We start from the raw sequence: 17,661 nt of genomic DNA, 5'->3' as shown, positions 1-17,661 counted from the left end.
AAGTGAAAGCTTTCAATTTTTGACCATTTAGTATGATGTTAGCTGTTGGTTTATCATAGATGGCTTTGATCAGCTTGACATAAAGGCCATCTATTCCTATTTTCTGTAGGGTTTTCAACATGAATGAGTGTTGGACTTTATTGAAGGCTTTTTCTGCATCAGTGGAGATGATTATGTGATTTTTGTCCTTGGTTCTATTACATTGACTGATTTGTGTATATTGAACCATCCCTGCATTCCTGGTATGAATCCCACTTGGTCATGGTGCATAATCTTCTTGATGACTTGTTGTATTCTGTTTGCTGGTATTTTATTGAGAATTTTTGAATCTATGTTCATTAGGGAGATTGGTCTGTAGTTCTCTTTCTTGGTTGGGTCTTTCTCTGGTTTTGGTATCAGGATAATACTTTCCTCCAGGAATGAGTTGGGGAGAATTCCTTCCCTTTCAATTTCATTAAAGAGTTTGAGAAGAATTGGTGTTAAATCTTCCCTAAATTGCTTGTAGAATTTGGCTGTGAATCCATCAGGAGCCGGCCTTTCTTCATTGGCAGGTTTTTAATTACATTCTCAACTTCACTGGCTGATCTTGAGTTATTCAGGAGTTTTATATCTTCTTCATTCAGCTTTGGTAATTCGTATGTATCTAGAAATCTGTCCATTTCCTCTGTGTCTTCCATCCTATGAGAGTAAAGATTTTCAAAGCAGGTATTGATGATTTGAATTTCTTTAGGATCTTAGTGATTTCACCCCTTTCATTCCTTATTGCATGTATTTCAGTTTTTTCTTTCCTTTTTTGATAAGGTTGGCTAGGGGTTTATCTATTTTATTTATTGTTTCAAAGAACCAACTCTTCGATTCATTAATTCTTTGTATTTTTTTTTTTTTAGTCTCCGTTGCGTTAATTTCTGCTCTGAACTTTATAATTTCCTGCCTTCTTTGGGCTCTGGGTTTGACTTGCTCTTCTTTTTCTAGTAACTTTGAAGTGCAGCATAAGATTGTTTATTTGTGCTTATTCTGTTTTCCTAAGGTGGAAGTTCACCACTATAAATTTCCCTCTGAGGACTGCTTTCATTGCATCCCACAGGTTCCTGTAGGTTGTATCTCCATTTTTGTTTAATTGTAAATAGTGTTTAATCTCTACTTTGATTTCATCTGTGACCCATTGGTTGTTCAGGAGGATGTTATTTAATTTCCAACTGTTTATGGAGTTTTTGTGTTTTCTTTTGTCATTAATTTCCAATTTCATTGCACTATGGTCTGATAGTATACATGGGATAATTTCAATTCCTTTGCATTTACTTAAACATGTTCTATGTACTAGTATATGGTCTATTTTAGAGAACATTCCACGTGCACCTGAGAAGAATGTGTATTCTGATGCTGTTGGGTGGAACACTCTATGAAGGTCTACTAAGCCCATATGTTCACATGTTTGGTTAAGTTAAGCTCCCAATTTTTTGTCTAGTTGATCTATCTTTTTGTGACAATGGTGTGTTAAAGTCCCTTGTTATGATTGTGTTGCTACTTATTTCGTTTTTCATGTCTGTTAGACTTTGTCTTATATAGGTGGGTGCTCCTATATTTGGTGCATAGATGTTTACAATTGTTATTTCTTCCTCTTCAACCTTCCCCTTCACAAGTATGTAGTGACCTTCTTTTTCTCTTTTGATGGTTCTTGATTTGAAGTTCACGTTGTCTGCAAACAGAATAGCTATACCCACTTTTTTTCTGGGTTCCTGTCGCATGGAGTATTGTTTTCCATCCTTTAATTTTCAGTCTTCGAATTTCCTTTTGAGTTAAATGTGTTTCTTGTATACAGCATATAGTTGGGTTTTGTTTCCTAATCCACTCTGCAAGTCTGCTTCTTTTGGTTGGCACATTGAGACCATTTATATTGGTGGTTATAACTGATATGTACTGGTTTATCTTTGTCATGCTATTTTCTTGCTGTTGGATCCTCCTTTTTCCCTCTATTTAATTGCTTGCTCATCTTGTTGGTTCCTTTTTGTTGTTGTTCTTGAAGTTGCAATCTGTTTTATCTCTTTCTAGTATATCTTTTAGTACTCTTTGTAGGATTGGTTTGGCACTCATGAATTTCTTCAGTTCTTTATCATGAAAATATTTTATTTCTCCATTAAGTATAGCTTTACAGGGTACATCAATTTGGGTTGGAAATTGTTTTCTTTCAGTATCTGAAATACTTCACTCCAAGATCTTCTTGCCTTGATGGTTTGTGTTGAGAAGTCTGCCATGATTCTGATAGACTTTCCTTTATAGGTGATCTGTTTCTTTTCTCTAACAACTTTTAATATTCTGAGCTTTTGTTGAATTTCTGGGATCTTGGTCACTATATGTCTGGGGGTGGATTTATTTTGGTTATGATTAACTGGAGTTCTATATGCTTCACTTATGTGGATGTCTGATTCTTTTACCATGCCTGGGAAATTTTCTGCTATTATTTCTGCAAATAGTCTTTTTTATGTCATTTGTGTTGACACCTGCTGTTTCATTAATACCTATTAATCTGACATTGTTTCTGTTTGCCTTGTCTTGCAGTTGTTGAATTGCTATTTCCTGGTTCCTTGCTGTTTTTAAGAGATCCCTCCTTTCACGTTCATTGGTGGCTATGCTGTCTTCAAGGTCTGAAAGTCTATCTTCAGCTTCATTCAGGTGGTTTTGCAAGTTTTCAATGGAATTTTTAAGTTCCTGGATATCTGTTTGCATCTGTTTCATATCTTCTAGTTCTTTTTTATATTGTTCTCTGAAGGTTTCATTGAGTTATCTATGCTCTTCTATTTTCTTGTCTATGTCATCTTTGGATATGCTGAACATTTCTTTCATCATTATTGTCTTTTCTCACCTGAGACATTATTTCTGATCTGATGTCTTCTGTGGCCTGATGGAGGTGTTCCTTTACTTTAATTGCTATCATTTCAGAAATTTCAGGTGTATGACTTCCAGGCTCTTCTGTGTTGATGCCTCCTGGACTTGTTCTTGGTGGTGTGGAGGTCTGGGATTGCATTTTGCTCCTGTGTTTTGTCATTTTTGAAGAACCAGAGACTCCCTGTAGTGCAGTCTCACTGTCCTGATTGTGTGTGAGTGGCAGGGCTAGAGTCTGAAGATCCCCAGTGCTCAGTGTAGCTCCTGTGCTGGTGAGTGGTGGCAAGGTGGGGTCCCAGATGCTCCCGACCTTTCTTGCATTCAATTGGCTCCCAGGAGTGTGTGGGAAGGGTGGGGGAGGCTCACCTGCGTTCCTGAGACTGTCTGGGGTTTGGCCCAGCTTCCACAAGAGTCGGGGGGGGGGGGATGCAGATCTAGTTTATTGAGGTTTCAGATATTGCCCAGGACAGAGTCTGCTTTCCACACTGGAAGGAGAGGGGTGAGGGTGAACTCCTCGAGGCTGCTTATATGTTCAGGTTTCAACTGAGCTACCAGGGGGGTGTGAGTTGTTCTGGCAGTGACCACCAAGGCCCCAGAAGTTGTCCAGGGATCCACGTGCCTCACACCCTAGTGGGGGAGGCCCCAGAGTAGCTCACCGGGTTCCTAAAGGTGTCTGACGTTCCACCCAGCCCCCGCAGACACACTATGGGTGTGGCAGGGAGCCTCCTAGGCCCCAGAGGGTGCCCGAGGTTTCACCTGCCTTGCATGCTGGTCAGGGATGCAAAGCTGTGACTCAGTGGGCTTCCTGAAGATGTCTGGGGTTCACACACTGTGTGACGGGTAGCCACCAAGGCCCCAGAGGGTGCCCAAGGCTTCGCCTTCCTTGCACAGTGGTCAGGGAGGTAGAGCCCAGACTCTCTGGGCTCCCTGAAGATGTCCAGGGCTCAGCCCCGCCCAGGCAGATACACTATGGGTGTGGCGGGTAGCCACTGAGGCCCCAGAGGGTGCCCGAGGTTTCGCCTGCCTTGCATACTGGTCAGGGAGGCAGAGCCCAGACACACTGGAATTCCTGGAGATGTCTGAGGCTCAGCCCAGCCCAGGCTGACACACTATGGGTGTGGAGCCACCGAGGCCCCAGAGGGTACCCGAGATTTCGCCTGCCTTGCATGCTGGTCAGGGAGGCAGAGTCCAGACTCATGGGGCTTCCCAAAGATGTCCAGGGTTTAGCCCAGCCTGGGGCGACACACTATGGGTGTGGCGGGGAGGCTCCTAGGCCCCAGAGGGTGGCTGAGGTTTCGCCTTCCTTGCACGGTGGTCAGGGAGGCAGAACCGAGACTCTCTGGGCTTTCTGAAGATGTCCGGGGCTCAGCCCAGTCCAGGCCAGGATTTTCCAGTTTGTGTGGTTTATGACTTGACATCTCTCACGTACTGTCCTCTATTCAGCAGGTGTCTTCTGCAGAGGTGCGCATTGGGCCTATGAGACTGACGCAGGACCCGATTCAGGTATGCCTCATTCTGCAGTAAGGGCACGTGTCACAAGAGCACTGTGTGAGGGGACGCTGTGACAGCAGATAGCCATCCACACCCCTCCACACATAGTGCATATGCACATGTGTTTGTGAATGTTTGCTTTTATCTGCATTGTATTTGGGAACTTATGTTTTTTTTCTTGAAGACTTAAATATCGATGCATTTTGAGTGCAGGTCTAATCAGTAAGTTGTACAGTGGATTGTGAGGAAGAACAGTTCCTCCACCAAAAAAAACTAGCCTGTCGTACATCCTGCCACAGCCAGGAAGGGGAAGTGGTGTGGCTGGGCGTGCGTCATTGGCTGGGTGAGCTTGCACGTACGGTTCCACTCCTGCAACCCAGTGCTCTGTTTGCGGAGTGTAGATGACAGAGCCTTTCTCAGAGGGATCTGTGAGTTACACAAAACAGCACCAAGGGCCTAGAACATGGGCTGGCAGTGGAAAGGGCTGTAATTTTTTGGAAGTTGGGAACCATAAAAGGCTCCCTTTTCATGTCCCATGTGACCTAAGCCAGGCAGCCTTCTGGGCCCTGTGACCCAGAGGGAACCAGGGTCCCACGACAGAAGACTCAGCTACCTGTGGGATGAGCTGATCCCAACAACGACAGCAACTGTGTCCTCCTGGCACCTGTCCAGCTTCCTGTGCCCCCATCAGTGAAACACGTGCCAAAGGGATTTGTAGTAGTCGAAATAACTTTACAGAGCTCATCAGCATGTCAATCAGCTTGTTAGCCTAAATAAGTGAGTTTTATCCTTGCAACAGCTATGTTTTGCTAGTACCGTAGAAGCCCGTCCTGTGCTTAGATACATGAAATGCCCACGAGATGTGGACGGAGCAGCCAGTGTAGAGGTGAAGTGAAGACAAACTGAGGAAGCACACTGGGTTAGGAGCAAATGGAAGAGAAAACATTGCTTACGGACACTTGGAAAGGAAGAGCAAATCTAGAGAAAGGGGGGAAAGGAAGAGATTTAGCTTGGGAAAATTTGATGAAAGCAAATCTAGGAACAGAGAAAGAGAGAGACAGAGAGACAGAGACAGAGACAGAGAAATAAACATCAGCCACAACTACTTGTATAGAACACAGACAAGTGGAAAATGCCAGTAAACATCTTGAAGGTGCATACTCTGTACGACAGTTTTGGATAAAAGCAATGACACAGAAAGGAGCTGATATCAGAAATTTATTTCCAAAGCAATTTCCAGACTACTTCTTGCGAGGGGTGACTAGCGTAGCTTTAGATCAGTCTTTCTTTCTTTCATTTTGCCTTATGCTGCTCTGGTAATGAGTGCTCATGATAAGGAGGTCCCCCTCTTTTAAAAATGTAATTTGCCAAGTTGTAAGGTATTTCAAATATTCATAAAGGTGCATGTGTACACTCCCACCCACTTCTATCATATATTAACATTATCCCCTCTTTGTTTTAGAGAACTTTTTTTAGAGACAGGATAATACAGATACTGTTTAAGCCCTTTATGTCCTTTGCCTCCTTCCTTTCTTTTCTAAAAGTAACCAATATGATATGTATTTGGATACTTTTTGTAAGCTTGTGTTCAATAATATTCACCTTGTTTGACATGTTTTTAAGGTTTATTTGAAAGTTGTCACATTGTAATCATCATTCTAAATTTGTTTCCCTCATTTAATATCATTTGATGTCATATCTAAGAACCATGGCCTAATCTAGTTCTTTGTTTTCTTCCAAGAGCTTTATAGTTTTAGCCTTTATATTTAGCATTATGGTCCATTTTGAGTTAATTTTTTATATAGTGTGAGGTAGGGAATCCAGTTTCATCCTTTTGCTTTGGATATCTAGTTGTCCTACCAGCATTTGTGAAAAATACTCTTCTTTCCACCTGAATTGCCTTGACACCTTTACTAAAAATCAGTCCGTCATAAATATAAAGATTTATTTCTGGGTTCTCCATTTTGTTCCATTAGTTTATATGTCTGTTCTTATGCCAGTACATACTTTTTGATTACTGCAGTTTTAAAGTGAAGCTTTAGTGCAGCTGTGAAGTGTGTATTTTCCCTAACTTTATTCTTATTTTTTTAAAGATTGTTTTAGCCATCTGAATTCCTATAACCTTGCTGAACTCATTTATTAGCTCTTACAGTTGTGTGGGGTGTTCCTTAGCATTTTCTATGTGCAAGATTATTTTTTCCTTTCCAAATGTAGATTCTTTTTTCCCCTTGCCTAAGAATATTTCAAATACAATGATGAGTTTAGTTTTTAAGATACTTCCAGAACTTTTCCCACAATGGTTATACCATTTTATACTTTCATAGGCAACATGAAACATCCAGTTATTTCAAATCCTTGGTAATATTTGATGTTGTCAGTCTTAATTTAGCTGTTGCATGAGTACTATAGTACTCTTACTGTGATGTCAGTTTGCATTTCTTCCTGATTAATGATGAACATGTTTTTTGTTTGCTCATTGGCCATTTCTCTATTACCGTTTATAATGTGATCTTCAGTCTCTTTTTAAGTGAGTTAATTTTTCAGAGTTACAGACTTGAAGCAGTTCTTTACATATTCTTGTTACAGGTCCTTTGTCAGACTTTGCGAATATTTTCCCTCAACCTGTAACTCTTTTATTCATTTCTATAACTAGCTTTTTGTTGTTGTTGTTTTTGTTTTTTTGGTACTGGGAATCACAGCCTCACACTTGCCAGGCCGGCACTGTGCAGCTGAGCTGTATCTCTGGCACTCCATAACTAGCTTTTGATGATGAATGTATTTCATTTTGAGTTGATTTTATATTAAATAATACATATATGCATATATTACACATGCTAAACAGTCACATTTTGTAACAGTCTCAAGTTATACTATATTTCTGTCCTTTCTAACATATAATCCTTTGCACAACTTAAATATCCCTTAATAATGTCACTCCCCCATAACTGAAAAACTTGTCTGTAATTTTGAATTTATTACATTTGATATAAAGCGTACAGGATAGTTTTGATTTATAGTCAGTCTTTGAAATGTAATAATAAAATGAACTCTGCAAATCTTCCACTCTAAGCGAGAGCTGGAGTGTCACCAGTGCTGCTGGGTACCTTGGCTGTACCCGCTGCGTGAATTTGGTCCCAGATGACAGCAATGCAGCTGGCCAAGAGTCCTTGTCTGAATTTGGAAAAGGAATTAAGAGATTCTGAGAAAAGATAAGAAGTGCAGCTTAGGACCAAGGATAGTACTACTTGGTCTCTTGAAACATGGCTTGATTCCTTGATCCACCCACTCAGCATCTTCTGAGCACCTACTATATATAAGTCCCCCATGCTAGGAGCTGCAGTGGGTGGAGAAATGGCGGGGTGCTCGCTGCCCCCACAGGAGTCTGGAAAGTGGGTTTCGTTGTGCATAACATTCTGATTTTAGTGGCATGGATATCTGGTCACGTATTGTGCTTCTGTGTCCTAGTGCTTTCTTTTTTTGTTGTTTGTTTGTTTTCCTTTGAAGAAAAATATCTGCTCTGTTATTTCACTGGAATGTCAAAAATATTAATTAGCAACATCAGCCAAGAGCCCTTAGGGCTTGGGAGGAAGTGGCTTGATAAGAACATTTCAGGATGTGGTTGCTGTGGATGGTGCACTCCGGAGTTCACCGGGACTGGGGAAACTGGGGCAGGCGCGTGGGGCAGCACACGGGTGGGAGCGCAGTGGGCTGGCCAGGGGGCAGGAGCTCAGCAGCACATCTCTCCCAGGGGAGTGGATGTGACTCACAGAAAGTCCTATTTTCCAATCTTGGCAAGAAAATAAAAAGTAAGGAAAATATTATGAGGCAGTAAATTCATATCAGCATGCACCGTCTCAAAACCGTGTGGCCTTTTCTTCATCAGTGCCTAGGGCACATTTATTCCCCCAGCGTGTATAACTGATGTGTTTCTGCCTAGAGAATCCTGTCTCCACCCCCTTGTGCTGTGCTTTCCAGTGCGCTTGGAACCAGATCCCCATAGCTGTGGCCCCAGCTTTTTCCTAGCAAGACAGAAAAAGAAGCTTTCTCCCTCCAAGCCTTCTTCTACATGGGCTGCTGTTGTATCTTACTGGTAGAGCACTTTCCCAGTGTGCCAAGGCCCTGGGTTTGATCCCCGCCCCTGCAAAACAAACAAAAGCACAAAGAAACGACCCTTCTTATTCCATGTTGTATAGGCATGAACTTTTCTGGAACTACTGCATGTTGGGGTTTTACGTAGTGGCGATCACATGGCCTCAGGGGAGCTGACCATCACACATTAAGTGAACCTTGTGGTGGAGATGCATGGGGAAGTGATGGCGGGGTGCAGACCGAGCAGCCCACTGCAGGCACATACCCCTCCCACCCTGTCACTGCTGCCAGTTAGGTGGTTGTGTCTTCTCCCTAGACCAGCCAGCCTCGTGTAGCCACAGAGTTGTTTGGAAGTTTGGGCCCGATATTTTAGAGGATAAAAATAAAACCAAAGGGGAAGAAGTTACTTAACCTAATGCCTTCGAAGGCTCCAAGGGCGAGCCACTTCTGTGCACATCCTGCCAGCCGGATGGCCATGGACAAGCCTCCTAACCATCTAAGCCTCGGTTTCTGTGTGCAAAATGGGCATTGTGCGCTCACAAAGAGTTGGTAAAGGGTTATTACTTGAGGAAGTTACTTTCAGGAGCTTTGGATATAATGGCTGGTCAGGAGAAAGCTCTTGCTTAACTGTAGCTCTTACCAGCATGACTTTGCTAAGAACATTTAAAGGAAGTTCCCAGACCAGTTTATTTTCACCTACATTAGCTGCTCTTCTGAGCACACTGGCCAGTTTCTTAGTGTGATGTGGATGCATACTAGGAGTGTACGTATGGTCTAGTCTACAAGCTCCTTGCTGCCAGGGTCAGGCCTAAGGGCAAACAGTATTCTGAAATTGGGTGTTAGTAAGTGGACTCTGGAATTCATCTGGTGATTTTTTTTTAGAAAGAACACTAGTAATAATGCACACATACTGTCATTTTCAAATTAAGGAAAAGTTTTGTTCTCATCTTTTTCATAATTAACCTTCACCAGAGAAAATAATTTCAGCTTTCTTATGGTTTAGATCTAGAATGTCCTCCAGAGTCTCACATTCACAGGTGGGGCTTCTGGAAGTGGGGTCAATGGTGTCCATTGATGAGCTCACATCTGAGTGTGCTGGTCACGGGGACAGGGGGAGCACTAGAAGAAGACGGTCACTGTGGGCATGACCTGGAAGGTTGTATTCTTGTCCCTGACTCTCCCCCAACCCCTGCTCCCTGCCTACCATGGGTTGAGCAGCTTTCCTCCGAGATCCTCTTCCACCATGCCTCTTCTGCCTTGGAGCCAGCCAACCATGGACTGAATTCACCCAAGCCATAAGTCAAATAAGCCATAAGTCAAAAGCCATAAGTCTGTCTTCAAGTTGCAGCAGTTACCAGTGGTAGGGAAGCTGACTAATATAGCTGTCAAGGCAGATTATTGTTGTCCTCAAAAGATAGTTCTCAGCTTTTTCTTGATAAAACTTGTAAAAGACATAGTTGTAAGAATTTCCAACAGAATGAGGTGACATGGGCCAGAGCTAGGAAAGATCACTGGAGGAGGACTGGGGAGATGTGGGCTCCAGCTCTGCCACTGCTTTGCCCAGGGGTCACTGTCCTCATCTTAGTGGTGCAAGCTGGGTGGCTCTCTGATGATGCCTGAGAGTCTCAGCCTGTGGTTCCGGCACTGCCTTCACATGCAGGCCACCACCTCTCATCCTCTCGCCGAGCCCTGGGTCAGCCCTAGACTCACTCTAGCTTATGATGAAGGATGAATTAAACTTGTGGTTCCTGGAAGATGTAAGCAAAGTTTTTTTTGGAAATAGACATTCTCCCTGGTGGTTTGAGGTCTTTATAACACTTGAAAAACAGTGCTGGTAGTTTTTTGTTTTTGTTTTCTTAGTGCAGGTAGTTTTGCACAAGTCCAGTGTGCACAAATTTCATGAAATAGTTACACAATACCAAGCCTCCCCAAATGTGTTTCAGATTGCAGTTATTTTGTGTATTAAATGTGAATAATTATGTGGGGTACAAACTTTGCTGCTCACTCTTACAGATTACTACATAAGCAACAGATACATGGTGTGATCTTCCATGCCACTTTTTTCAAAGGCTCTGCACTTTCTCCCTGCCCATCTGTCATTTAGCTTAACTTCTGAGAGCAAAGTGTGTAGTTGTGTTGGTTCCTGTCCCCCAGTCATGAAACCACATGACTACACAAGGACAGATCATTGAGAGAGGGAGTGATCAGTGGAGCCCACAGTGCAACAAAGGACTGAAAAGAGATGATGCCGTAAGTGAACTGGAACGGAACATCCATGGAGTAAGAGGAGGCCTGGCAGCTCTCATGTGGCTGCCTTTGAGATTCAGCGCATGGAGCCAGCAAAAGTCAGGCTCCTTGTCCTAAGTGAGGACACTGTCCCAGCAAGAAGCATGAAGGTGTCCCAGAGGAGGTGAGCCAACAAAACATGTCACATCCATTAAAAGAGCGCAGGGATGGTGATGACTCTGGAGGCAAAGAAGGTGAGTGGCCAAAAGCAGATCCAGGCTCCTGGAGGAGGAAGAAGGCAGTTCACCAGACAAAGGATGCCTCCTTCCTGTTCTAATTTATGCAGCTGGAAGACAGTGGTGAGCACTGTTCAAACTACTCTTGATAGATAACCATTTGGGAAAGCAATGAAATCTCAGTCGTGAGAATGTTTTACAGGGTGCTGCATGGATATTTGTTTTCCATTTTATTATCATTTCTCTCTACATGAATAACTAACAATAAAGGAGCTTGTGATGATTTGACAAAAATCTCCAAAGGTCACAGAACAGTCATAATTTTACCTTTGTTTGTAGCTAATGCTGTGCCTGCTTGGCTTTTTGATCTGGTTCTATCATGCAAAGGGAAGCTGCCAACCATGTGTCCTGACCCTGGACAGAGCCCAAGTTGGGCAAGGTCTGCTCCAGAAGGAAAACGTTTCCTCATTGTTTCAGGCTTCTGCCCAGATCTGTTCTTATTCTTGTACTCTTTTGCTGGGTTATTGTCCTAAGTGGGGACAGATCACTGCAGACAGACTGCCTCCGCCTGCTTACGCCTGGGTTCCTGTCCACTTGTTAGTGCATTTACTATAATTATCTGCTTCTCCGACTTCCTGCGGTGGTCTGAGGGACAGAAACTGGCCTCTGGCCCCTGGCTGTCTCTGTCCCCTTTTCAGTCCGGCTCTAACCTTCTGCATAGTGCATCATCAGTAAATATTTTTGAATGAATGCTGAGCACATTATTTGGAGCAAGTGCAGGGGTCAGTTTGCTTTTCCTTTTTACAAATCAGGTTTAGCTCTCTGCCTTTAATGATGAGCTTTTGGAAATATATTTTGCAAAATCATTTTATGAGATTTGCCTTAGTGAATGGTCAGTAAGTATTAATGAGTGGCTGAGTCTAACAGTGAAACTCTAAATACTGATAAGTAAAGTCTTAAAGCTGAGGGTAGACTGCGTGGCTTAAGTTTTTATGGGTTTTGGTGGCAAATAACAACAAGCTTTACAGAAAAATATAAACAAATGGATAAGAATACAGAGCACAAGATTTGTATGGGACATCCAAGGAAGAGTCCAAGGCAAAGCCATGGCTTGGGAATAGTGGCAGTGGGTCACCACTGAACAGCCTGAGGGTGGGAATTTAAGATTCTTCCATTAATATCTCTACCACTAATGGGCCATGGGTCCTACTCCTCAGCCTCTGGGTCTCTCTGCTCAAATTTCAAATTTCTAGAAACAGTATCATCAGGTCAGCTGTCTTCTAGGAGATGGAGACAAAGAGTTCGATCTGGGTTGGTTGGATCCCACCCTCCTTCCCTGCAGAAGGCCTGATCGTCCAGAGCCGGGCAAGCATGAACAAAGGCAGTCTGGCTACCATGGTGTTTTACTCTAATATGTGTATTTTTCCTCTCTATTGATTTTCACTTTGCTTAGGAGTTGAATAATTCAAAAAGCAGTTTCTCTAAATCAATGTTTTATAAATGGAAAGAATTTTAAATAACACCCTAAGAAATTCTCTGGTGCATGTCTTTATATTATAGATAGTCCTATTTTAAAATGTACACTTTGTTATTATTCAGAGATAGTCAGGCCAACAGCGCAGGGGACAATTACCGTTGGAAAAATTGTCCAAGAGGAGGAGCCATGCTGCACTGCATAGGGCTGCCTGGGACCTCATCGAGGTCAGTCGGGCTGAGGGACAGGAGGAGGACAAGGACAGGGCTTCCCTGCAGTGTCTGTGGGACATGGTGAGCAGACAGGCTCAGGCTTGGCCAGTGGGGATGTTTCTGGCGGTCTGGGTGATAGAGGTTGTGTCGGGTTGTCTGGTACCTGGCGCTGAGTGGTCATGGCAGGGAGATAGCGGCCCAGAGCCCAAGAATCCTGAGAGAGGTGTTTGGGGTGTGGGTTCTGGATTGGTCTGCACAGAAAAGCTGAGTTTCTCAGCAGAGCGGTCTTGGTGACTCCTGGGAGAGGCTGTGAGCAGGGCCTAGACCAGAGCCTCAGGAACACAGAAATAAAGCAGCATACTTAATACAAGTTCATCTTTGTAAGGGTTTGTGCCTAACTGTGACATAGCCCTCGGCCATGAACTTGGTCTCCTCCCATCCCTCCACTGCACAGATCCCCTTGTGTCCCTGGAACACCTCAGACACAGCCAGGGTCTCTGAGGACCCTGGAGCGCTTCCTAGAGGGCTGCTGCATTAGCCACCCACTCCTGCCCTGAGGCTTCCACGGCTCTGTCCACACCGACACATGCTCTGTGGTTTGGCTCAGCTGCATTTCTTGTAGCACTTATCATTTATTAACATTCCACAGCATCCCCTCTGTCCCTCTGCCATGACAGTCAAGGAGTCTTTATTTTATTCACCAATAACACTGTCTCAAAAACAAAAAAAATAATATCGACTCTTGTATTTCTCAAAAAACCCTACAAGTACTTAATCAGCCATCAAATATTTACTGAGCAGCTCTGAGGGCCAGGCTGGGGCTAGGCTGGGGCTAGGCTGGGGGCGAGGGGCAGCAGGGAGCAAGGCTGCAACGCTTTGCTCTGCCGAAGCTTCGTCCCCAGCGTGGGAGGCAGAGCATAAATAATGAGTAGGTTAGGCGATGCTGAGGCTGTCGCTGGCCTTCTGGCTGGCACGGACTCGGGGTAATGAGGGGAACTGTGAGCATTGCTCCCTTCTGTCCCATGGGTGGGGCTTTTCCATGAGCAGATGCAGGCAAACTTTCCCCATTTTACTTCTGTAGGTTTCACCCCATGCGGTCATTCTTTTCATACTTTGGCAAGGCTTGAGTGTTTGAGGGAGTTTCTGTGCTTGTTCTGCATCTCCGTGTGTTCCTGTGACTTCGTAGGTATTTGAGTGCTGCCTTTGAAGAGGGCCTCAGACTTGGAGGCAAATGCTGTTTGCACTGGAGCTAAATAGATGCGTGTACAAATTGTTACTCTCGCTGCATTCATTATGCTGTTAATAATTTCACAGCTTGTCTTATTTGAAAACAAAGCTAACTAGGGAATTAAAATTACTTGAAGTTGCAGCAAACAGCAGTCCTCGCCGGTGAGACTGAGCACCTGTGTCTAATCACTCACTCCTTACACCAGCTTGGGAGTTGATGTTCTGATCTCATCTCACAGCCAAGATATAGGCCGCAGAGATGGAGTGACTTGGTCAGTGCCCCTGCAATAGTGAACCAGGTGGCCTCCAGGCAGAGTCTTCTGCGGGTTTGTGGTACTCGACATTGAACCCAGGGCCTTCACACTGAGCTAATCCCCAGCCCTTTTTTATTTCTTGAGACAGGGTCTCACTAAGTTGCTTAGCTGCCCAGCCTGAGCTAAGACTTGCTCTCCTCCCACCTTCCAGAGTGCCGGAGTTACAGGCATGCATCCTATCCCCAGCTCAAGCCCCATGTCTCTGCAGCATATTCCAGGCCTCTTTGTGATGCAGCCTCCGGGACTGTGACATCTGCCAAGTCGCTCTGTTCTCTGCATTTCAGGTCTTGCTGATTTTTGCAAAGGAAGATAGTCAGAGCGACGGCTTCTGGTGGGCCTGCGACAGAGCCGGCTACAGATGCAACATTGCTCGGACCCCGGAGTCAGCTCTCGAGTGTTTTCTAGACAAGCATCACGAAATTATTGTGATCGATCACAGGCAGACTCGGAACTTCAATGCAGAAGCGGTGTGCAGGTACCTTGCTCCCTCTGCAGTGCTCACGGCCCCTGCACAGCTCAAGATGAGCTTTGTTTATAGATGTCTTTGCTCCCATTCCAAATATTGTTGCACTGGTGTCAGCCTCCCTGAGCAGCACATCCAGGGTTCTGTGACGAAAGCTGGTGTTCCTCCCTGTGCACTTATCTCACCCTCCTGTGTTTCCACATTGAAATTGTACTGAATTCTGAGATCTGAGCTGGGCCCCCCTAGCAACTTCAGGTTACTCCTCTTCCTGCAGCAAGGATTGCTCATAAAAAATACCAGAATTCATACAGTTCTCATTACACAGATAAGTTTAGATCTAAAGGAGATATTTTAAGCTTCATTATTCTGTCCCCAAATGAACATCAGAAATGTGTGAAATACAAGATTTTCCGTGCCTGGCACAGATGGGCCGATCCTGAAGAGGGCTTCCCAGAAACAGCAGGAAGGCGGCCACTTGCGGCGGTAGCATGGCTTCGAGAGGGGCCATGTCCCCCGCACTCACAGAAGGCTGCCCTCTCTGGTGCAAACACAGGTCTGTTCATATATGAAGGCACAGTCACGGGAGGTGGCTCGGGTACACTGAGTGGAGATGGGAAGAGATCACTAATGAAACCTAGGCCAGGACGGAGTCCAGTTACAATGCAGCTGGAATTTTCTTGACTACTAGTCAGTGCAAAGAAAGGTGAGGAATGGCTTCTTAGATCCTTTGGTACAAACGAGAAATTAATGGGTTAAGAGAAGTTTCTTATCATGAACAGTGCCTTGCTGCTCCTTGATGAGTCTTGTTTTCTCAAAGGAGAATTTTCTTAAATAACCCCTTTTAATGCTTTCAAATCTTAAGTTTCTGTGTAGGAATATTTTCCTCTTTCATAGAATGTAAAAATTATATATTATATAAATATAAAGTAGAAATACACATAAAATATTTGGATGCTACTTTAGTATTAAGAAGTATATTTTCTTTCTAAAAAAAAGTCTTAGAATAGAATCGGGCCCTTTAGTATCTAAGTACTGTATCAACTTTTTCCTGGCCTTCGTTTGTTTTTCTTTCATGATTTCATAACAGAAATACCACAGTCCTTAGGCATATGTAGAATGATTGAAGACACACTTTCACTGAACAGGAAAAAATATAGGGAGAAATCTTTTAATTCAGGCCAAAGCCTCATTAAGTAACTAAGCTTAGCATTCTTCCTTGAATATAAAGAGACAGTTCCGTGGTCTAACCAGTGTGCCTCTGTTGTTGCTGCTCGGGTTAACAATGGGGGAAGCTGTGAGGTTCAGGAACCGGGTGTCCCTACCTGAATGAGCATTTGGTGACCCTTGCTGCTCACGTTGAGGGTGCCAGATTTCTGAATACTCACCAGCAAACGTTCCCTAAGGAGATGAGTGGGGGACACACTCCTGGTGAACAGGCATTTCTTCACTGTTGCGTGTGACCCTGGATACCTGGCTTGGAGCTGGCCTAGGCCTTGGCCTTGGCCAGGCAAACATGGTTGGACTCTGCATCCCTGCCCCCCAGCCTACACCCTGCCAAGTCTGCTTTAGTCTTCTCCCCCAGGGTGAGGTCCAAACTCACAAGCCCCTTTGGAGTGCTGAGGGAGACGAGCTGGGCAGTAGGAAGACACCCTGAAGGTGGAAGCCAAGAGTGGACGTGCTTCAGCCCAGCTCTGTGCATTATGTGTTTCAGCCTCTTGTCTCGGCTGACCCTTTAACACCACCCTGGCAGTGCCACACCACTGCCCTGGGGTGGGAGAGGCTAGGGAAGGTTACGAGGCACACTGCTTCCCTAGAGACCAGAGTGTGCATCTGAGTCACCGCCTGTGTCTGTTGTTTGATGTGTGCTGCTGCTTCTGCTAGGCATCCGGTAGGCTCCTAAGGATAAGACAAGTGTAGCTTCGGCTTGCTAGGACCTGCTCTGCAGGGTGCCTGGGTGGGAAATTACCTGCACAGCCCTGGAGGGTGCCAACCTGGCCCTCTGTGAGCTCAGGCTGCTCTCCGAAGAACTCATCCACCTTTGAGCCCACAAGGGAGACTGCTTTCCAGCAAGGCACAGCTGCTAGTTCGTTTTCCTGCACCTGCTGCACACACAGAATGGGCTCTGCGGGATCAGGACAGAGGAAGATACATTTTTGAGAAAGACCAACGGATTTGGGGATTGACAAGGTTGAAGCAATAGGAGCTGCTGTGGTGGTGGCAGTGGAGGTGCGTGGACAGCACAAATACATAAACATGGAGAGAAGCAGAAATGCTCTCAGCTAGGAAGAGACAAGTACATGTGGTTTCACAAATTGCTTGGGTGTAGTTTTGACCTTAGTGATGATGGTTTTTTCCAAGGAATCTCGAGATACACAGAGTCCAGACCTTGGGAACAGGTCCAAACAAGCATGCTGCTTTTGCACGATGAGTCTTTATAAAAAGATCTCTAAGTCATGATTCCCTGACTAGAACAGTCCAGACTCCAGGCTGCAGCAAAGCATGTCTACTAAGAAGAGTCATGGGTCTCAAAATTCTGTCTCCTGCATTTTGATCCTGTCAAATTCCTCGGGAGTAAAGTATACACAGGTGGTCTTGGTTCAGACATATCATTCTGTAATGCCAGTTACTGTACTGCAGTATTTCTCAGCTCTAGCTGACAACCAAGTTGCTTAAAGTACTGAAGCACAAACAACAAAACAGCTAAAAATTTAGGGCAGCTCTTTGAACCATTTTCAACAGGCTATAACCTAATGTGTGTATCCATCTGCCAGGAAGTGCTGTAAATTTTATTGTAAGGTCAGTTTTCTGAGCTATTACTTTAAAAGGAAAAAGATCTAACCCAATTAGCTCCCCCAGGTACAAACTGATAACTAAGAAACTATGACTGCTGATTTTTTTCAGAGTGGAAGTTCAATCAAAAAACATAAAGTATAAGTGGAATTTGCCATTTTTCGAAGTAGAGAATTGGCAGTCTGACCTGTTGGATAATTGCCTGAGAGTTAACACAATTTTTTTAAAATGAAGAGATTATCCTAATCCATGGGAGCAT

At 44.3% G+C, this 17,661-nt stretch overlaps 1 protein-coding gene across 2 annotated transcripts in view; it reads left to right on the top strand.

The window, feature by feature from the left end:
- Positions 1–4,323: 4,323 nt before the first annotated feature.
- Pde8b (phosphodiesterase 8B) overlaps positions 4,324–17,661 on the top strand; it is a gene marked incomplete at its 5' end in the record, with an annotated part of 101,462 nt that continues 88,124 nt past the window's right edge. For both annotated transcript variants that reach the window (XM_013514855.1, XM_013514856.1), the window contains 2 exon segments: positions 4,324–4,383; positions 14,434–14,624. In XM_013514855.1, the coding sequence (XP_013370309.1) occupies positions 4,324–4,383; positions 14,434–14,624 (251 nt within the window).

This window comes from Chinchilla lanigera, unplaced genomic scaffold (assembly GCF_000276665.1).
Source record: "Chinchilla lanigera isolate Chin_1 unplaced genomic scaffold, ChiLan1.0 scaffold00024, whole genome shotgun sequence".
Classification (NCBI taxonomy): Eukaryota; Metazoa; Chordata; class Mammalia; order Rodentia; family Chinchillidae; genus Chinchilla; species Chinchilla lanigera.
This window is presented reverse-complemented; position numbering and strand designations above follow the sequence as displayed.